The 22,666-nt window shown below is 51.1% G+C and overlaps 1 protein-coding gene across 3 annotated transcripts in view; it reads left to right on the top strand.

Moving 5' to 3' along the window:
- GIGYF1 (GRB10 interacting GYF protein 1) overlaps positions 1-22,666 on the top strand; it is a 1,351,771-nt gene that overhangs the window by 1,085,236 nt on the left and 243,869 nt on the right. For all 3 annotated transcript variants that reach the window (XM_085637593.1, XM_085637592.1, XM_085637591.1), the window contains one exon: positions 996-1,169. In XM_085637593.1, the coding sequence (XP_085493719.1) occupies positions 996-1,169 (174 nt within the window). The remainder of the gene's footprint in view (positions 1-995; positions 1,170-22,666) is intronic.

Here is a 22,666-nt window from a genome sequence, read left to right as displayed (position 1 = left end):
CGCCTATGGCTTTCTTGGGGGATATCCCTATTGCTGATATCTGCAAAGCTGCAACATGGTCCCCACCACACACATTCACCAAACACTATTGTGTAGATGTGTTAGCAAGACAACAAGCAAATGTGGGCCAAGCAGTACTTGGAACTTTATTTCAGGCAACTCCAACAGTTACTGGATAGCCACCTCTCAGGGGAGACTGCTGTATAGTCTATGCAAAGTATTTGATCTGCAGCTCACATGTCTCAAACGGTAAATCCTACTCACCCAGTTTGCATCTGTTCTTGGCATGTAGAGCTGTAGAATCTCATGTGCCCACCCACCTCCCCGGTGGTAGCTGCTGTAGTTCTCCGTTTTACTACACAATCTTACGCATGGACATCTCTATTCTTTACTACTACTCCATTCTCTTGCCCTCTGCGGAAAACAATCTGAAGATCGAGCCGATGACCATGCGCACTTTCACCTAACGGAGGAGTCCCCTACAGCGTGACTAGGGAAAACTTCAAGAAAAACAAAGTGCAAACATCCAGACCCAACACTAGATGGCGATCTTATGCAAAGCATGAAATTCTACAGCTCTACATGCCAAGAACAGATGCATACTGGGTAAGTAGCATTTTCCTGTTCTAAAATTGGTCTAGAGTTCCTACTAGAGTGTGTCTCATTTATTTACTGTTCAAAAGCCTAAACTGCTCGCCGACACTACCACAAAAGAGCAATTGAGATTCTTAAATTATGCCCAGTAAGCCAATAAGTGTCTCTGGACCTTCTATGAAGTGTACCTCATTTCTGTACTCTACATAAAAAGCCAGCTTTCTTACACACTTGAATTTTGCTGCTTACCTTCCCATATATGAGCCATAAATTAAGCTTGATGTTTTGCCCCTCTTTCAGAATTATAGTTCTTTGTTATTAGATTGTCCCATTTCTTAGCCTCTTTTGAGACCCTTCCCTAACACTTGTCGTCTCCCCCCCCTCCCCCCCCCCCCCACTAGACTCGCCAACAGCAGGAGCTGCTCCTGAAGTTACTTCAGCACAGCCAGCAGCAGAGTTCGCCACCCCTTTGGAACAGCCATTCCAAGAGTATATCCATGAAGGCCGTGCTTGAGTTTCAGCAGCAGGAGAGCGAACGCCTTCTGCAGAAGCAACAGCGGGCGCAGCAACGAGTGGTGAGTTTTAAACTCTGGTACAACTACACATGCAGAGATAACCATCTTGGCAACTTGGTTCTGTTACCAACTGCCTCTGCCCAACAACATATACAGTAACTTGATTAATGCTAGTAGATGTAAGTTTTAGAGCACTTTGATAGGTACTTTGTAATTGTCCCACGTACATTCATTAGTCTTTTACAGTAGTAACACTGCTGCATATCAATTCTGTTATAAAGCAGGATGTGAATACCAGTATTTTGTCCACCACGGCATTGTGTTTGATGGGTCTACCTGTGGGTTTCCTCATTTTTTGAATACCGTGATGAGTCCGCATTCCACTGAAACTTTTCTTTCCAGCTCTCCCACATCGAGGATGTAATAATACCCATGGCTCTGCCCGCGCCTCCGTGTGACATTCGAGCCATAAGTGGACGTCATCTACGTGTTGACATCGGTTCCCTGTTTTTTCACGCCGTCGACGCATAACCTTTATTTTTCTAGGTCCTCCATGGTGTATGCCACATTTGTTTTCCAGGAAATCGCAACATTGTTGCACAAAAATTTCTCCTTCAAGGAAGTCTGGGTTCAATCCCCGCAGGGAATGTGAGAGTCAGATGTTGATCACCGATCCTCATGAAGATGGTCTTTTGGTGCCTTAGTTCAGACCTCAACATCAACACCTGTTTGTCATGTCAGCAGATGAATTCAAAGGCGCTGAAGGAAAGAGAGGCAAAACTTTTAATGGCCAAGGCTTCATTGCTCCTGGCATCGATCTTCAAGGAATGACTCTCCGAGGCAAGTGTCCCCGCTTTTGAAGGCTCGTGAAGATCGAGGTGAGGTGTCTCCAGCATCGCCCTAGAGTCCATGACTCCAACTCGGCATCCTGAACCGGAACCAGGGTTGGATCCAGTAACCCCTCTGCTTCCACCTATGCCTTTTCAACAGGAGCAGGAGTATCCTATGTTCCCAGCTCCAGGTTCCAAATCTTTGAATTTTCTAAATGCTGTGTATGACATATTCAGTAGGGCATTGACTTATCTAATGCGCCTGCTGGCCCCATGGGTCCGCTTTCCTAATCTTTGGGTGGTTTCCATGCGCAACATCAGCAGGTGCTGTTCCTTCCATTGATGCAGATGATCCGGATATCCTGGCCTTCTCCGGCACTGATAAAGGTGACTCCATCGCTCTTAGAAGAAGTCAGACAGACGTATCTTGTACTTGTCATGCCCTCTCCAACAGGTGATGGATCTGCAGCGGCATCACAACTCTCGATTCCAGTAACTGTGCAGGTACTGAAGTTACCAGCACCATTACGGATGTCACTGACTCCGCTACTGGCTACACAGATGCCTATGTTGAAGCATAGATCTCGAAGAGATGCACAGAGGCTTCTGGAAGAGGAGCAGTACTTGTTAGATAAAAAAAATCCTGATTTAGGAGAGGTGGAAATAGTCTCACTTGATTCGGAGTTTGATGGTCTAGAGGTAGTAAGTGGCCCAGACACTTATCCGGGATGGGAGTTATTTTCCCCAAAAGGCATTCCACCGCCTGAGGTCACGTATCATTCGGTGAGGAGGAAGGGGTCTGAGATGTTGGAATTGCCTCTGTCATCTGTAAGTCTAATTTGTTGACAGAAGGTACTGCATTCTTCTTCATCAGAGAATTTATTGACATTTAATAATGCTCTGACTGAGCCTGTACTGGAGATTTGGCAGAAACCAATGTCATGTAGGTCAGTATCTAGACCCATTGAGACGTGATACAAGCCTGTGCCAGGTGATCCATTCTCTACCACTCACCCTTCACCTAAACAGTTTGTGGTGCAAACTTCCTGTTCCTCAAAGTTAACTCCTGGGTCTTTTCCAACCACTCCAGCAGACAGAGAATCAAGGAGAATGGAACAGTCTTCAAAGGTTTTCCCCCCAGGTAGCATGGCTTTGAAGTCATCCAATGCAGCCTATTTATTAGGAAGGTACATTCATGCACTGATGGAATTGGCCCACACAGTGGTTCTGAAGTAGCCTGAAAGAAGGTTCAGGGGCACTTTACAAAGTTGTTCAGTGACTAACTGGCGACTACTTGTCAGGCCTGTATACAGCTGATTCAGTTGCAACTGTGATTGGGACCTCAGTTGCCACGAGGTGGCACACATGGATGAGAGGGTCTATTTTCTCACCTGATCTGTAATCTACCCTGATGGATTTGTACAGCGAGATCGTTCGGCCTTTAATCACAGCCTAGATCTTACATGCAGGTATGCTCAAACCTTCCAAGAGTTTTCCCCACACTTTCATCCCCACCAAGGGTTTTGTTCAGAAGATCATGATCTGCTCCTCCAACAAGAGGTTCAATCTCTGCTTCAAAAGGTTACAGTAGAGTTGGTTCCAGAGCAGGAATAGGGTCAGGGATGCTATTCCGAGTACTTCCTGATGGTCAAAGAAGGCGGCCGTTTACGTCCAATGCTAGACCTCCAGGATTTTGAAATGGTTCCTCAAGCAAGAAAAGTTTAAAATGCTGACAGTAGCACAGGTGCTTCTTGCACTGGAAAAAAAAGTCTGGATGGTTTCAATCGATTTGCAGGATGCGTATTTTTACATCCCCATTCTGAAATCGCATAGGCAGTTTCTTCACGCTATAATGGGGTCTAGACATTACCAGTTTGCGGTCCTTTCATTTAGTCTTACTTTTTCACAAAGGTGATCGCGGTGGTTGCAGCACATCTCAGAATGTGTGAAATACCAGCATGATCAAAGCCAGGTCTCCAGGGTTGGTGTTGCATCACGTGCACTTGTTATTCAACCTGGGCTTTTCGATCATCAACCCCAAGATCCACCTAGAGCCCTCACAGCGCACCCTGTTCATAGGGGATGTACTGGATACTGCAGTGAATCGTGCCTATGCTCCTCCGAGGATTCTGAACATTCAGGCTGTGTGATTTCAATGTTTTAGAATGGAGCTCTGGTTCCAGTCCTGAAGGTCTTGCACCTGCTGGGTCTGATAGCCTCCTGTATTCTGTTGGCCAACCATGCATGCTGGCACATGAGGGCTCTCCAGTGGTGCCTCTGCAGGCAGTGGTTTCAGCACAACTGGGATCTCAATCGGTCAGGATCTCCAGAGACACTGCAGCGGATCTTCGATGATGATCTGTGTAGGAAAGTACTCCTTTTGGCATGGTTACCCCCCACTTTTTTGCCTGACTCTGAATGAAACTTTGACTGAATGTGCACTGGGTTCCTGCTAATCAGGTTCCCAGTGCCTCTGTTCTTTCCCAAAACTGTACCTTTGTTTCCACAATTGGCACACCTCTGGGCCACATATAAGTCCCTTGTTAAAGGTACCAGTGGTACAACGGGCATTGTGACCAGAGAGGGTTTCTAAGGGCTGCAGCATGTATTATGCCACCCTAAGAGACCCCTCACAAAACACATGTTCACTGCCACTGCAGCCTGCGTTTTCTAGTGCAGGTAAAAGTGAAAAGTCAACCTGGCACACAATCTTCTATGCCAGGTTTGCCAGCACTGCAAGAGGCATAGGTAGGTCACCCCTACAGGCCTTACAGCTCTAAGGAAGGGTGCTCTATACCTCTTGTGAGGGCATACCTGCATGAGCAGATATGCCCCTATAGTGTCAAAGTCCATTCTTAGACATTAAAAGTGCATAGTAAGCCATACTGAGTTTATGGGCTTGGAGCTTGTCAATACAAGTTCCACAGCTCCATGATGGCTTCACGAAATCCTAAGATGTTTGGTAATAAACATCGCAGATTAATGTGCCCACACTGATGCCAGTGTTGATTTAATTAATAAATACACTCAGAGGACACTTCAGAGGCGTCTCCATAAAACCTACCAAACCACTAGTGTGTGCCTGACCAGTCTGCACCTGCCTGCCACCTCTAGACATCTTTGACCCCCTGAGATGAGTCTTTTTCTCTTGTGGATCAGAAGCAAAGCCTGCTCTAGGTGGAGGTGCTTCACACCTACCCCCAAGCAGAAACTGCATTGAAGGACGATAAGTCTCAAAGGCTTCCTGCCCTTTGTTATGTTAGCCAGGGTGCCTCCAGCTAGTGGAGATGCCCCCCGGACTGACCAACCCCAACTTTGGTCGGCAGAAAATTAGTAAGCTGGAGAGGTGTGACCCCTCTCAGCCACATCTACCTCTCAGGTGTCCTGAGCTGTAGTGACCCCCTCCTTTGAAAATCCTCCATATTGCTTTGGAGGATTTTAGCCAATTGGGATAGGGGTATGCTCCCTCCCCAGAAGGAGTGGACATTCAAAGGGTGTAGTCACCCTAAAAGTAAATAGCCCCGTAGGCTACTAACATCTAGCTCCTGTAGTGCCCCTAAATTGAGTAGTAAGGGGCACCCCTGAACCTTAATCCTCAGATTCCTTATGACCTCAAGAAGGACCAAAAAGCTGTACCAACAGTGATGACCCCAGACAACTGACTTGGCCCCAGCCCTACCGGCCTGTCTGCATCCCCCGAAGAAACCTGCTCCAATAAGCGACACGTCCTGCAGGCCCGGCGACCTCCAAACCTTGGGGGGGACTGACTGCCTTCCCCAAAGACTAAGAATTCCCAAGGAAAGCGGCCCTGTCCACAAAGAAACTAACAAGCAAACTCAAGTGCCCTACTGAACTGCACAACTGGAACTCCGGACCCACCTCTGCACCCGACGCCTCCAGTCTGAGTTGAAGTAGACCATCTGTCCCAAGAAGGTTTGCCAGCAGTCCTGAGCTCAAGTCCACACCAAGGTGACCTCTCCTGGACTCCACAACACCACCTGCATCCTCAACTCGAAGGTTCCCCCAACAGCCTTGACTTTTTCGAAGTCCAAAGAATTCCCCCCCCCAAGCGCAGCATACCCCCACACCACCAGAAAAGAGAGCATTGGTGTTCTTTACGTAAGCCTCTGAGGATCCATTGGACTCTGTGCACACTATACCTTACTTTGGTATAGTATATACAGAGCCAGCTTCCTACAGGGTGTGTATCATAGCAAATCACTTAGCCGGAGTTCTGAATGTGCGTGCAAACAGTCTGCATTTTTAAGCATAACACAAGTGGCGTCTCCATCCGGTATTGGCTCTTCACATATTCCGGTTATGGGGGACCCACCAGATAGACCTTTTTTATCACTCACAAGAACATGCACTGCCTGTAATTCTGCTGCCTCCAGTATCCTATGCAGGGAGCACTGGGGGGGGATGCGTTTCAATTGGACTGGGGCTCCCTGCTGTTTTACGCATTAACCTCATACCCTTTATTACTCTTGTTCTGAGAAAGCGACTAGTCAAGACCAGACCCAAGTCGTATTAATATCCCTGGACTGGCTGCGAAGGGTGTGGTTCACTAACCACCTTCACCTCTGACCATGCCCCCTTCTGATGGATACATCTGCCAATGGATTCCTCACCTTGTGAATATCCCCTGCGCCAGCAACATTCGCAAACTGTAGCAGTCCACGCCGATGAGGTCGAAGACGACGTCACAGAGACACGGCTCCGCTGACATCACCGGCTCCATAAGAAGACCTCGTCGGCGTGATGACGTCCGTTCCCTTTTTTCCGCGCTGTCGACGCCAACGGATTTCTGGAATCTCTATCTGTAGCTTCACTGTTACTTTGTGTTTCTGCTGGATTTCTCTGTCCTTTTTTCGTGAAAATGTCGACAAAGAAATCGGGGTTCAAGCCCTGTCGTGAATGTGGAAAGCATATGTCCATCACGGATCCACATGGCGACTGTGTATGGTGTTTATCTTCGGACCATGATGTGGAAGGATGCTCTTGCTGTCGCAAGATGAGCTCCAAGGTTCTCAAGGAAAGAGAGCCGAAACTCTTCATCACGAGGATGAAAAAAGAGAAGAGAGGAAGTCGAGAACGAGGTCACGATCGAGGTCGAAATAGACTTCGTGGCATGCTTCAAGATCTAAGTAGCACAAAAAGGAGACATTCTTCTCGACGTCACTCTGACAAGAGTACGGCTTCGAAGTCACCTTCTCAACGCCGTAAGGACTCTGTGTCTCCCTCACCCATTCCGGATTCACCTGCTGTCCTTCTTCTCCAGTGGCTTCACCAGTTCATTCACCGGCGCCGGCTCCAGCGCCGTCTCCGTCTCCGGTTGAGATGCTTCAAGCACCGGGTGAGCCTTTGACCCCACAAATTCCACCCTCGGCGCCGGTTGGCCCAAGTCCGGTGATGCCTGATCGGTACCCTGCGTTCCCTGGACCAGGTCAGGACCCCACGCATTATTTGAATGCAATGTAGGGGGTATTTTCAAGAGCCATGTACTCCACTGTTGCACTTTCGGGTCCGATGGGTCCTATGGCCTTCAGTTTGGGAGTGCCTCAGGCATATCCGCAGGCCCCTTCATGCCATTTTTCCCGGCGGCGCCGTCTTGGCATCTGCCGGCACCGAGGACATCGACGCCGCTTCCTTCTTCACCGGCGCCGACTCGACCTCGCTCAACGCCGGCTGCTCCTGTGGAACCACGTTCGACGCCGGCGCCGTCGGATTAGATCACGGCGCCGGTTGTACGAATCCAGTCTAGGAGGGAGGATCAAAGGGTTCTTGATGAGCAAAGGTACCTTTTGGAAGAGGCAGAAGAAGGAGAGCTTGTGGAGTCTGATGACGTTTTTGAAGAACTTAAGGCGGCTAGTGGCTTGGATTTATCTCCTGAATGGGAAATTACTCAGCCTTCTGATGAACCATCAAAGGATGTGGCTCCATATCATGCAGTCCTAAGGAAGGCAGCTGAGCTGTTAGATCTGCAGCTGCCTGTAGGAGAGTAGGGTCTGCTTCCTATGGTCACCCCCACTTTTTGCTTTTGCTTCACTGGTTTTCGACTTGGATGTCGCTGTGGGCCTGCTAATCAGACCCACAACCCAGCTGTTCTCTCTCTAAATTCATACTATGTACTTTAGGTACATGACCCAATTGGTAAGGATCACTTTATAGAGCCCTGTACAGTGTACCTTAGGTACCCAGGGCATAGGTGTACCCTAGACCTACCAGGGGCTGCAGCATGTATTATGCCACCCCTGGCTGGCCTCCCATCATGACACAACTGGCTGATCACTCAGCTGGGGCAAGGTCGTATAATCACCCCTTGCTTAGGTATAGTATTCCTATACCTGTCTTATATAGACAAATGGGTAACCTTTCAGTCACTCCTATGGCAGGCCTTAACAATCCTGAAGGCAGAGTGCTTGGTAACATGTGAGGTGGTGCTCTAGCATGAGCTGAGCCTGTCTGCAGCTTTCGGAACCATGTCCTTATAGCTGTTCTATGATATCGCCTACCATATACTCTTAAAGTGCCTTATAATCCTCGCGGTTATGGTAACTATAGTTTGGCTTTATCATCACATGTCGTGTAAGGTGTCTAACACTTTGGAATACTACCCCCACACCATTTCTGGCGATGAGGATAGTATTCCTCCCTTCTAGAGGGAGAAGACATGTTGAAGACCTACTACCGGGTTAAAGTTAACCAGAGCCTCAGCATCACAAAATGGATGCTGCTGCCACAGACACAAGTCTGGCCTCCTGCTGCTGGGAGTCCTTCCAGCAAGGGAGGCTTGGACAATAGGTTTCCTGCCTTGGGAGGTGCTAGCACCACCCCAGACAGGACTAAGTGTATTGGGGCAGGGAGGGATGAAAGAAACGAGACACTGCCTGGGGCACACAAGGTGTCCCATGCATAGTCCGCTTCAAACCGGTGCTGGGGCACTCCAGCCCCAGTCCTGGCGCGAAACTGGACAAAAGGAAGGGGGTGTAACCACCCCCCTCCCTGGTCCCACCCATAGGAGGGACCTAGCAGGTAACCCAGCCCCCCAGATTAGTATAAGAGTGGGAGCTGAGTCCCTAGGACTTTGGATTATCCTGAAAAACTGCAACTTGAACAGAAACTCTGGACCTTCGACATTCGACTACGGAAGAAGACTGAAGAATCTCCCTTGTGGCCAAGGAGTGGCCACCCTGTGCAAACGGGCACCACCAAGCGACCTGCCGTTTGCTTTGCCCAAGTTCTACGAGGAACCGACTGCAGAGCCCGACCAGCGCCTTGACTTCCAGACTTCTCCGACCCTGATCCACATCCACAGCAAAGCTGAGATCCGTGGAGGCGACGAGAGACGTGGGTCCGGCTACCTGGGAAAATTGGCTACTAGCTTCCAGCGCAGCTTCTGAGGCATCCTCGAAGTTGTGCTCTGGGGATTGAGAAGCCCCAACTCCGAGCACCATCTGCACCGAAGATCAGCCCTCCACACTCCACGAGTTCTGCGTGGGGCCCTTCTGCATTTCCCTGCTCGACATGTCTGTCCGGTTACTGGCCCGTTGGCTAGTAGCCTCAGTGACGACGAACCCTTAACTTTCCACCGCTGGTTTGGCTCCTCCAGACTGGCCCTTGCTTCCCTGGGAAAGAGAAGCACCTCAGGCCTTCCTGGTCTGCAACAGAAGCGAATCCTTCATCCTGCGTGGGTTGCGCTTGCCAAGGCTTGTTGGGTCCGCACTCGACAACGACGCCGCCAACAGCAAGAGCCCTCGTGGGACAGCTAGCCTCCTGGTTCTGGTCGTCCTCGACGCCTCCTGGTACCCGTGTCTGCTGCGACAAGCTTCACCTCTTCACCTGCATCTTCACGACATCGCCTGGTTCCTTCCCGGCTCCTGGCTGGTGACCTAGACTCTGTCCCCTCTGCTTGCAGGTACCCTCCTTCTTAATTCCAACCTTGGAATCCACCGGACACTCCTCACTGACTGCCTGTCAGCACCGTTTCTTTAGGCATCTATAGGAGTCGACGACGAAACCCGACGCAAGTTCACACCTATGCACCCGCAGCCCGTGGGCTAGGTAAACTGAGTACTCCGGTACTCACAAGGGTATTGACTAGCCTAGAGTCTAGTTTCCAAGTCTCTAACTCCTAGCTCTTTCTGAAGTGTCCTAAAACTCTTTATTTCTAAACACCACTATTTCTATCAACTTTAACGCATTACGCGTGAGTGTTTCCACTCTGCACCCGAATCTCGTGGGCCTCCCACTGCCTAGTAACTGGTAGTATAGTACAGCCCCAGCGATTCCCTAGGCCTAACCTGTGTTTGTGACAGTGGTCCTTATACCACTTACTTAGTATATGGTTTGCGTGGCCCCTAGGGCCTAACTGTATTACTTACCTGTGTGACTTATATATGCTTAAATAAGACTGTGTTGTACTTACCTCGAATCTCATAAAGAGTGCTGAGGGTATTTTGACTAGAATAAATACATTCTATTTTCATATATATCTGTTGTGGTGTCCTTTCATTTGGTATTTAAGGGATTGCAAATGGTATAACAGCTGGCTTCACATGCCATACAGAGTTTAGCCTAAGGCTGCTCTTGTCCATGCTACCACTAGGATAGCTGGTCTATAAGGTTGACTTTACAACCAATCACCATAAGGGTTGTTTGGACTGATACAAGGTGTACACTAGAACTAGTGCCATCATATATCAGGCCAACTTCTCACACTGCCTACTACTGAATTCAAGTCAAACATTCTAACGGAGGTACTGCATTCTCCTACTACGGTTTCAGAACCATTGTTGCCCTTTAATGAGGCCATTATAGATCCTGTGATGGAGGTGTGGCGTAAGCCTTTTTCTGCTCCTGCAGTTTCTAAAACAGTTGCCAGGAGGTATAGGGCAGCTCCAGGGGACCCAGAGTTTTTAACTTCACATCTGTCGCCTGAAAGCCTGGTGGTTCAGGCTGCTTGTTCAGGGAAATCAAAGGGTGCGTTTCCTCAGGTCCCAAGTGACAGAGAAGCTAAAAAACTAGATCAGTTGGCCAAAAAGGTCTTTTAATCGGCCAGCATGGCCCTTAAATCTACAAATGCCACTTGCCTTTTGGGACGCTACATTCATGAGCTCATGGATTCTGCAAAGAAACTGGCTCCAAAACTATCTGAGGAGGATAGGGTTGGCTTTAATGAGGTCTTGACGGATGCCGAGGCAGCAGCACGTCGGGTGATGCAAAGTGGACTGGACACAGCGGATTCAGTGGCAAGAGTCATGGGGTCTTCTGTTGCCACTAGGAGGGGTGCGTGGCTTAAGTCTTCCGAGTTTTCCCCTGATGTGCAATCAACGCTGTTGGACTTGCCTTTTGATGGCTCTGGACTATTTGGCAAAAAGGCAGATGCTGCACTTGAACGTTTTAAGGAAAGCTAGGCTACGGCTAAGTCTTTGGGCCTTCAATCCCAGTCAAGGGGATCGTTTAAAAGATAGAGTTTTCGGAAGGGCAACCTTTCGTTCATACAGGCAGACCCAACAGCAACATCAGCAACAACAGCAGAGCTCTCTGTATAAGGGGTACAGAGGTAGTCAGGGGTCGCTCACGTGGCCGTCAACTCTCCTCCTCCTCTTCTTCCTCCTCAGCCCCGCCTTCCACCGCAAAGCAGCCCTAGATCCGCCATTCTGGATCATGTTGGTCCTGTGGGGGGCCGGCTTACCCATTTTCTACAAGATTGGGAATCTGTTACTACAGATCTTTGGGTTCTATATCTTGTAGAAAATGGGTACGCCCTTCCCTTTCGGGAATTCCCTCCTTGTCAAGTGGCTTGCTCAGAGAACCACCGTCTTCTCCTACTGGAGGAAGTCCTGAAGTTACTACAGAAAGGTGCGATAGCAGTGGTTCCAGAGCAGGAGAGGGGTTAGGGATGCTACTCCCGGTATTTCCTGATTCTGAAAAAGGACTGCAGATTGCGTCCGATATTGGACGTCAGGATCTTGAATCTTTATCTGAAGCAAGAGAAGTTCAAGATGCTCACCCTTGCGCAGGTTCTTCAAGCGCTGAATCAGGAGGACTGGATGGTGTCGATCGACTTGCAGGATGCGTATTTCCACATCCCCATCCTGTAGTTGCACAGGAAGTATCTCCGGTTTACGGTAGGGTCGCAACATTATCAGTTTGCGGTCCTTCTACTGCACCCCGAGTCTTCACGAAGGTGATGGCAGAGGTGGCAGCCCATCTCAGAAGGTCGGGGATTTCCGTTTTCCCCTAACTGGACGACAGAGAAGGTGCTACATCATCTGCAGGATACAACGCAGTTGTTGTTCAAATTGGGTTTCTTGATAAACGTGCCCAAATCTCACCTGGTGCCCTCTCAGCGCAACCTGTTTATAGGTGCGGTACTGGACACTACTGTGTGTCGAGCATTCCCTCCTCCTCAAAGGATTCTCGACATACAGGAAATGATTCCTTTATTTTGCAATGGAGCGGTTGTTCCAGTCCTGAAGGTCCTTCGCCTGCTCGGTATGTTTGCTTCCTGCATTCTGTTGGTCAACCATGCATGCTGCACATGAGGGCGCTCCAGTGGTGCCTCCGCAGACAGTGGTATCAGCACAAAGGAGATCTCAGGGAGTCTGTGAGGATCTCCGGAGAAGCTGCGGCTGATCTGTCTTGGTGGAGCGTGGAGGGCAATCTGTCTCAAGGAAAGCCCTGCCATCTTCCTCCATCGGTGGCCACAGTAATAACGGATGCATCCACTTTAGGGTGGGGTGCGCATCTGGGGGATCTGGAGATCAAGGGTCTTTGGTCTCCAGAGGAAAGGTTGCTTCACATCAATCTTCTGGAATTGCGGGCGATACGTTTGGCGCTCAAGGCCTTTCTCCCTTCCCTTCGCGGTCAGTTGGATCTGAAAGAAACACGTTAGTTAGATTCCTCACCTTAGAATATCCCCAGGCGTCAGACTGGATCCGGAAAGATTTTTGTAGCAATACCCCTTGCGCGTCGCTAGGCGTCGTCTGCGGCTCCGCGTCCGTCGTTGGCGTCGTGCGCCGGAATGACGTCGTCTGAGTACTTAGACGCCGCCCTCGCGCGCTGACGTCAGTTCTTCTTTTTTCCGCGCCAGTAAGCGCCGATCCGGGAAGAGCTTACCCCTAGTCACTTTTTGACTAACTTTTTGACCTCTTTTGGTTACTCGACTCGACATCTGGTGCCGGTAGGATGCCTGGATTCAAGCATTGTGACTCCTGTCACCGACTGATGTCGGGAACGGATCACCATCGCCGGTGCCTGTACTGCCTGGGGGCCGACCATGACGCGGAGTCGTGCCCCGACTGTCAGGCCTTGACGTCGAAGGCTAGGCGGGAGCGGTCCCGTAAGCTGCTCGTGCTTCGACACTCGGCTCCGCGTCGCTCTCGGTCCCGGTCCAGGAGGAGGTCCAAGGACCGTTCGTGGAGCCGCAGCCATCGACATCGCTCGTCGGGATCTTCGGGTAAGTCCCGTCACTCCAAACATTCTAAGAAGTCCAAGCGGCGTCCTCGCTCTTAAAGCTCCCCTCGCTGCTCACGCGACCCGGCCGAAGGTCCGGGTGGTTCCACCCCCGCGGCTCCGTCGGAGCTGCAGGAGCCGCGCTCGTCCCCATACCCTCCGGTCCCTGGGACTGACGCGACTCCGGCAGAGGTCAGTGCCTTCCTCTCGGCAATGAGGAATCTGGCTCCGCCGTCGACGCCTGCCGGCGCGCCTTTGGGCCCCGCAGGGTTGACTGGGAGACCTTGCGTGCTGAAGGCTCCGCAGGTCCCCGAGGGATCCAGGCCTGGATCTCTGCCGGTGCCGGTCGACCTCACGACGCCTCCTCTGCCGACACCGGTTCCGCCCCTGACGCCGTCCCCGCACGGCATCGAGCCTCAGTTTAGCCCTATTCCGGACCCGGCGCCGATGGGTGACCGCTTCATCCACCGTCCGGCTCCGATCATTCCTCCTGTCTACCAGGAATCGGATGATGAGGGCGACTGGGAAGGGCTCTGGTTGAACAGGCCCACTTGTCTCAGGACTGGGCAGAGGAATTGGGGGACGCCAGCGGTTTGGATACCTCTCCAGACGCTGGATTCATCTCTCCTCCGACTGTGGCCTCAGAGGAAGGTGCAGCCTTTTCTGTGGTGCTGCGCAAGGCGGCCGAAGCCCTAGGGCTCGAGTTGCCTGCTGTGGCTGTGAGGACTAACGTCCTCACCAAGGTCCTTCAACCGACAGCAAGCTCCACTTAGCCTCTGCTGCAGTTTAATGAGGCCCTCATTGACGTTCTCCAGGTGTGAGAAAGTGGCTCTGTTTATACTGTTCCTTAATAGGTACAGGGTGTACAGAGTCCACAGACCCCAAGGGTTTAACGGAGGTTAAAGTTAGATATAACCTTACTCTCTAAAGTGGTAGCCTGGTCGAGCAGTAAGGCAGTATCAGAGGACAGTGTAAAGCATTTGCCGTACACCCTCAGTCAGCAAATGGTCTCACACACTCAATAACTGAACTCTAGGCCAAAGGTTTATATATAACAAATATATGCTTGTTTTATTTTGGAACCAACACTTGGAATTAAAAATACTTTCTCGACAGGAGATGTTACGTTCTCGTTACTTTTGTAATCCAGTACTGGGTGCCTAGACTCAGTACTGGGACCTTTATCCAAAACAGGTAAGCAATTGCGTTTTCAGATATTATACGATTTTTGAAGAATATTTAAAGATTGCAGAAATCGACACTTAGAAGAAATTTCACAGAAACACAGACAATGGTTTCCTATGGAAGAAAATTGGGTTAAAGGGTAAGTACAGTTGTAGAGATTTTTCAGAGTCAGTGCTGGGCACCAAGATCCAGCACTGGGAGTTCACCTAGGAACAGGTGAGTAAATTCGTTTTTGCCACTTGGCTGATTTTTAGTGAATATTTGAAGATTTGAAAAGTACACACTAAAAAGAAATTTCAAGAAAAAGTCAGTCAATGTTACCCTATGAGGAAAATAGAGATTGTGGTTCAAGGGTAAGTACTCGACTGGCAGAGTTGAGGTTCTGGGCCCAGACTCTGGGGTTTCCCAGGGTCAGGTAGGTACAGTTGGTTCACTCTCAGCGGCTCTAGGGCGGCCGGGTGCAGAGAGAGTTAGGCCCAATGTTATCCTATGAGGGATAGGTGGGCCTTGTTTGGTGGCTGCTGACTGGCAAGCCACGCGGCGGTGGGAGCTGAGCTCCTGGTCACTTACTCAGGGCAAGTGGGGAAGTAGGAAGGAATAGAGTTTTCACTGCCAGGGCCACTCGGGCGGCTGGATGCAGAGTGCTTTTGAGCCTTCGGGCGCTCAATGGAAGTCAATGGGAAATCTCTGGTTAGGAAAAAGACTGCAAGCTCGGGGACAAGGACTCTTCAGGTGCCACCACCACTTCGAGAGGTAAGTTGGGTAGTTGGAGGATAGGAAGGTACCCCGGGATTGGACACAGAGGGCCGTGGGGCGCCGGGTGCTGGGGTGCCTTTTGGTGTCGGAAAATCTTACCCTCTGTTGATCGCGGTTGGGGTGGCACACTGGTCTGAGGCTGCAGGCTTCTTCAGGATTGTCGAGGGGGGCCCTTGGGTGCCGGACTCGGTCACAGTCGCCGTGGGGTCGTCCTCGTGGGTTTAGTTCACTCTGGCACGGGCCAGGCTTGGCTGGTGCACAGTGGGCTGGGTTCGCGGTTCCGGGCTGCTGCCAGGGGTGAAATGTAGTTTCTGAGTAGAGCCTCTACTCATGGGAGTCCCAGGGAATCAGAGTTCAAAGGTAGCCAGGTCCTCTGGGGTTTCTGAGGTTGCTGGCCACAAGAGATGCCGGGATTGGAGCAGGAGCAGGTTCGAGGTCGACAGGCCTGTAGGGCTGGGGCCAAAGCAGTTTGTGTCTCCCTCTCCTTCGCAGCTGCAGGGCAGGTCTTCTTTTCTTCTTGCTCTTCTTGCTCTTCTTGTAATTTCGGAATCTGGGGAAGGAAGGTTCAGAGTGCCCCCAAATACTAGATTTAGGGGCGTTACAGGTAGGTGAAGGGCAGGGACCAATGGGTCCCCGTCCTGGGGTGGGTACACCCCCTATCCTGCCTCTCTCCTGTGGGAGGGGGGCTGTAGCCTAATCCTGATAGGGAAGGGCTCCCCATCTTCAAGATGGCGAGAGCCTGGAGATGTGCTTCACCTCGCCTCTCCCACCTGAGGGGTGGGGTTGGCAGGCTGGCACATCCCCTGTCCTTATTTGGGGTTGCCGGCCAAAGCGTCCCGCCAGAGTGGGGGGTTGCAGGGGCCTGGGGAAACTCACAGAGGCGGCATGCCTTTGAAGCTTCCCCCTGCCCATCCTGGGGGAGGAGATTTAGCACCTCGCCCAGGATGTGCATTGTTGCAGGACCAGGAGAGCAGGGGCTCTCCTACCCAGGGGTCCAGCAACATGTCTGCTGGGTGGCAGCCTAGGCAGCCTCAGAGCAGACATGGATTTGTAGGTTAGGTTCGAGAGGGCACCTCTAAGATGCACTCTGGGGTGCTGGGTACATTAAATCCCACACTGGCATCAGTGTGGGTTTAATGTGCTGAGAAGTTTGATACCAAACTTCGCAGTCTTTAGTGTTGCCATTATGGTGCTGTGGAGCTCGTGTTTGATGAGCTCCCAGCACCATGTACTCTTTAAATGGCAGCACTGCACTTACAGGGCTCAGGGATGGACCTCGGCACTGTAGGGGCACAGGGCTCTTGCTCCTGTGCCCACACCATTGGCATAAGGCACCCAGCTAGAGGGGTGACTGATGTATGCCCTGGCAGTGTATGTGATGGGCATGGCACACAGGGATGTGTGCCATGTCGACTTTGTTTTGGTCTTTCACCCAAACACTCAGCCTGCAAAGGCAGTGTGTGTGTGTAAGGGTACAGGGCCTCTAAGAGTGGCACAATGAGTGCTGCAGCTCTTAGAGGCCTTCCTGGGTCACAAAGCCCTGGGTACTTAGAGTACCATTTACTAGGGGCTGACATGTGGCCAAGGGTTGCCAATTTGGTTTTTTTTTGTTTTAGGGAAGGAACATAGGCCCTGGGCACCTGATTGGCAGGAGTCCAGGGCACACTCATTCAAAGTACATTCAGCAATTCAGCAAAACGTGGGGGCATACCAGGCAAGAAAGATGGCACTTTCTCACACCAGGGCACTTGGTCCAAGCCCTCCACAGTCCCTCCTGTGGACAGGAACGTTGCCCGGCGCCACCGCCCTGCTCAGGGCGACCCCACATTCCTCTACCACCACCCCACCCCCGAGAGCCTGGTTATCCAGGGCTCAACCTCCCAATCCTCCTTCCTGTCAGCTCCTCCGGATAGGGAATCCAAGAGGTTGGAGCAGTTTGGCAAGAAACTGGTTCGAGGCATATGAGCTGCAGATTGTACACTTAGCATAGATCGCCATCTGGTGTTGGGCCCGGATGTTTGCAGTTTGTTTTTCTTCTTGGACAGTCTTTGGAAGTCACGAGTTTGGTGACTCCTCCTTCGGTCCGTACTGCGCATGGGCTTCGGCTCCATCCTCAGATTGTTTTTTTCCGCCATCGGGCTCGGATGTGATACTTCGTGCTCCGGCTTCGAACTTCTACGGTTCCAGCCTCGACGGAAAATCCTCGATTCTTCGAGTTCCTTCATCATCTTCATCTCTCGAAGCGGCACTTTCTCCATCCCGTACATCGACACCGGCCTTCGGGCCCTCCGCGACTCCGGTCCCGGCCGATGGAAAGGACTCCGTTCAAAAAGTGCCCAAAATGTGGGTCTAAATTTCCCCACACCGACCTCCATCAGGTGTGTAACCTTTGCCTCTCTCCCGAACACGAGGCCCGAGACTGCCCCGCCTGCAAGTCTTTTCGATCGAAGAAGACCATCCGAGATCGAAGAGCTCGACGCACCATGGCGCACTCATCCTCTGCAGCTCCACCGGACATCTTCGGAGACGACGCCGAAGCTTCGGGGCAAACACACACCGAGCAGGAGGAAGACGTCGTCAGCGCTTCCGAGGCCGACGACTCCGACGTGGAGGACATTACACCAGCGCAGCGGGCCGTGAGTAATATGCCCCCTCCTACCCCCACGCCGAAAACCAAAGAGACTCAGGTTACTCCCTCGCCTGCCGGCCTGGGCAAAACCAAAACCAAAACTTCGATCACCCCACCTTCGGGCCCGGTGTCGAAGCTCCCAAAGTCTCATGGCAGCTCGGGATCGAGCCAGCCGACACCCGGTGCCGAAAAACAGCATCCGGCACCGAAGACTGCAAAATCCAGCTCGACTCCGAAACCACCGGTGCCGAAGCCTGGACACTCGGTGCCGACCAAACACAAACACAAATCTGTCGGCACCGATGCTCCGGCGCCGAAACATCATTCGGCGCCGAAACACCCGGAGACCTAAAAAAAGCATGGCGCACACAGACCATCGAAACCCCCGGTTCCGAAATCACCGGTGCCGACAGACGACTCGACACCATTGGCTCTGTTTACACCAGACCCTTTACAAAAGACTTTGTCCAAAGATCCAAAGACTGGGCTTTTGACTTTAACTACCAAGAAAAGACGCCTTGATGCTCCGGCTCCTCCTCCTCCACCCAAAAGGAAGGACTCTGCTACTTCTCCCCTCAGAGTGCCCTCCCCACTACCGCCTCCCCTACCCCCTCCACCTCCTCCACCACCTCCACCTCACAGGTCTCCGCCACCTGTACCTCACTACGATCCGACCCCATCCCCAGATCCGGATGATGGGGATCCGGACAATTACCCGGCGGACGCCCCAATGGATCCCACTCCACCAGGGACCCCAGATCCATGGGAGGATTACAATAACCCTGATATACCCAATGTACCTCAGGACGACTTATACCCATCAAGACCGTCTCCTCCAGAGGACTCCTTAGGGTTTCACCATTTAGTGCAGAGAGCAGCACACTACCATGGGGTGGACATGCACAGTGAACCAGTAGAAGAAGACTTCCTACTGGATACATTTGATATACAAGACAAATCCACTGCTATTTTACCCATGCTTAAGGGTGTCACCAAGCACGCTACAGAGGTTTTCAAAGACCCTGTCAGAGCCAGAGTACTGAACCCTAGAATAGAGAAGAAGTATAAGGCGGCACCCACAGACCCTGCTTACATCAAGGGCCCTGCTCCCCTAGATTCCCTAGTTGTCTCCACAGCTAGAAAGCGGGCTAACTCCCAATCCTCAGGAGATGCCCCACCGCCAGACAAAGAATCTAAACTTCTGGACGCGTCTGGTAAACGCACCGCCTCCCAAGCTGCAAACATGTGGCGCATTGCAAATACACAAGCACTGCTTGCGCGATATGATAGAGCACACTATGACGAACTAGAGGCTCTTATGCAGCACCTTCCAGAAAAATACAAGCACAAGGCTCATGACCTGATACAGGAGGGTAAACTAATTACAAACACCTCCATTAAGTGTGCCCTCGATGCAGCCGACACTGCTTCTAGGGCCATAAATACCAGTGTCCTGCTTCGTCGCCACGCCTGGCTCAGGATCTCAGGTTTCAAGCCTGAAGTCCAGGCATCCATACTCAATCACCCCTTTGACCAGGAAACACTCTTTGGGCCAAAGGTAGACGAAGCGCTCGAAAAGATGAAGAAAGACACAGACACAGCAAAGTCTATGGGGGCACTCCAAACACAAGCCTCCAAACGTTCCTTTCGACGCTCGTCCTTTCGTGGCACAGGCAGAGGCTCCTCCACCGATAACGCCTCTACCTCCTACAAGTCCCCTCCTCAAAATACCTTTTCAAAGGGCAATCAGAGAGGTGGTTACACGGGTAACAACAATAAGGGCAGGGGCAAAACCAACAACACCCGTTCTGCCACCCCCCCCCGCACAATGACTCCCCTCCGCTCCCCCCAGACCATTCCACTCCGGTCGGGGGCAGACTACAAAACTTTATCCACGTATGGGAGTCCATAACATCGGACAAATGGGTAACCCAAATCATTCGGTCAGGGTACTGTCTCGAACTAACATCTACCCCACCCAATATCCCACCAAGGCACCGTCCAATGTCTCAAGAACATTCCACACTGCTCAAACAAGAGGTACTCTCACTCCTCCAAAAACACGCTATAGAGCAGGTCCCCGTCAATCAACAAAATCTAGGGGTCTACTCCCTATATTTCTTAATACCAAAGAAAGACGGGACCCTCAGACCCATTCTCGACCTCCGGCCTCTAAATGCCTACATACACTCAGACCATTTTCACATGGTCACCCTACAGCAAGTCCTCCCACTCCTCTGCCAGGGAGACTTTCTCACAACCTTGGATCTGAAAGACGCATACTTTCACATTCCAATACACCCCTCTCACAGGAAATACCTCAGGTTCGTGGTGGACGGGCAACATTACCAATTCACGGTTCTCCCCTTCGGGGTCACCACCGCACCGCGGGTGTTTACCAAATGCCTAGCAGTAGTAGCAGCACACCTCAGACGTCAACACATTCACGTCTTCCCTTACCTGGACGACTGGCTGATAAAAGCCGCGTCCTACGACCAATGTGTGCAGCATACAAACAGCACCATCCAACTGCTCCACCAGCTAGGCTTCACGGTGAACTACCAAAAGTCCCACCTCATACCATCTCACACAAAGCAATATCTCGGGGCCACTATAGACACCTCCAAGGGTATTGCCTATCCAAACTCAGCCAGAATCACAAGCATTCAAGCCTTACGCAAAACATTCCTTCCTCAACACTCTCTTCCAGCAAGAGTGTTTATGAAGCTCATAGGAATGATGGCGTCTTGCATCTTCATAGTGCCCCATGCAAGACTCCACATGCGTCCACTTCAAGAGTGCCTAGCACAACAGTGGAACCAGGCCCAGGGTCAGCTGACGGATCTGGTGTTGGTGGACGGCCGCACACATCACTCTCTGCAGTGGTGGAACACCACAAACCTTTCCAAAGGGCGGCCGTTCCTGGACCCGGTTCCTCAGGTGATTCTAACAGCGGACGCATCGCTCTCCGGCTGGGGAGCGCACCTCCTACACCTCACCATGCAAGGTCTATGGACGCCACAGCAAAAATCGCTCCACATCAACCACCTGGAGCTCTTGGCGATCTTTCTAGCCCTAAAATCTTTCCAAAAACAGATTTCGGGCAAAGCAGTCCTCATTCGCACAGACAATATGACTGCGATGTATTATATACAAAAACAGGGGGGGACACACTCTCCCCAGCTCTCCCGCTTAGCCCAGAGCATATGGAGATGGGCAATTCCCCAAAACATCTTTCTCCTGGCACAGCACGTTCCAGGCGTACAAAACACCATGGCAGATCTGCTCAGCAGACAAACACAACAACTACACGAATGGGAACTGCATCCACAAGTTCTTCACCCATTCTTCCAACAGTGGGGGCATCCTCAGATAGACCTCTTCGCCACCCACGAAAACAAAAAATGCCCAAGCTTCGCCGCCAGATACCCACACCCATTGTCCAAGGGCAATGCGATATGTATGAACTGGTCAGGCAGATTTGCATACGCCTTTCCACCTCTCCCACTAATTCCATTAGTGGTCAGGAAGCTACAACAGCACTCCCTCACACTCATTCTGGTAGCTCCGACGTGGGCCAGGCAGCCGTGGTACACCACGCTACTACAACTGTCAGTGGTACCACATCAAAAATTGCATCTATCCCCATGCCTCCTAACCCAGAACCATGGAGAAATCAGGCACCCGGACCCAGCTCAGCTCAACCTGGCGATCTGGCTCCTGAAATCCTAGAATTCGGATACCTTAACCTTCCCCCTGATTGCATGAACATCATCATGGAAGCCAGACGTCCTACCACTAGAGCATGCTATGCCGCAAAGTGGAAAAGATTTGTAATTTACTGCCGTAACAATACAATCAACCCTCTAGATGCATCCATACAGCACATAATATGCTATCTGCTCCATCTTCACAGGTGTAACCTGGCATATTCATCCATACGCCTACACCTAGCAGCGATCGCTGCCTATCTACAAAACAGGCAGCATTTATCACTCTTCAGAGTGCCCGCTATTAAAGCCTTCATGGAAGGCCTTAAACGAGTAATTCCTCCCAGGGCACCACCTTCCCCTGTATGGAATCTAAATTTGGTTCTTACACGTCTAATGGGTCCGCCCTTCGAACCAATGCACAAATGTGAGCTACAGTTTCTCACCTGGAAAACAGCTTTCCTTGTAGCTATCACTTCCCTTAGAAGGGTTGGTGAAATACAAGCGTTCACCATACAGGAACCCTACATACAAATGCATCACAGCAAGGTCATACTTCGCACAAATCCGAAGTTTCTGCCCAAAGTCATTTCCCCCTTCCACCTCAATCAATCAGTGGAATTACCTGTCTTCTTTTCGCAACCCCAATCTGTTGCAGAAAGGGCCTTACACACGCTTGATGTAAAAAGGGCGTTACTATACTACATACAAAGAACGCAACCCTTCAGGAAGACTAAACAATTGTTCGTTTCCTTCTCTCCACCACATAAAGGCAACCCCATTTCAAAATCAGGGATAGCTAGGTGGATTGTAAAATGCATACAAATTTGCTATCAAAAGGCAAAGAGAACATTATCTGTTCCCCCTAAAGCCCACTCTACAAGAAAGTTAGGGGCTTCTATGGCTTTTCTAGGGAATATACCCTTAGATGACATCTGCAAGGCAGCCACATGGTCTACACCGCACACCTTCACAAAACATTACTGT

Source organism: Triturus cristatus, chromosome 12, assembly GCF_964204655.1.
Source record: "Triturus cristatus chromosome 12, aTriCri1.1, whole genome shotgun sequence".
Classification (NCBI taxonomy): Eukaryota; Metazoa; Chordata; class Amphibia; order Caudata; family Salamandridae; genus Triturus; species Triturus cristatus.
Note: the sequence above shows the minus strand (reverse complement) of the source record. Positions and strands in the feature narration are given on the sequence as shown.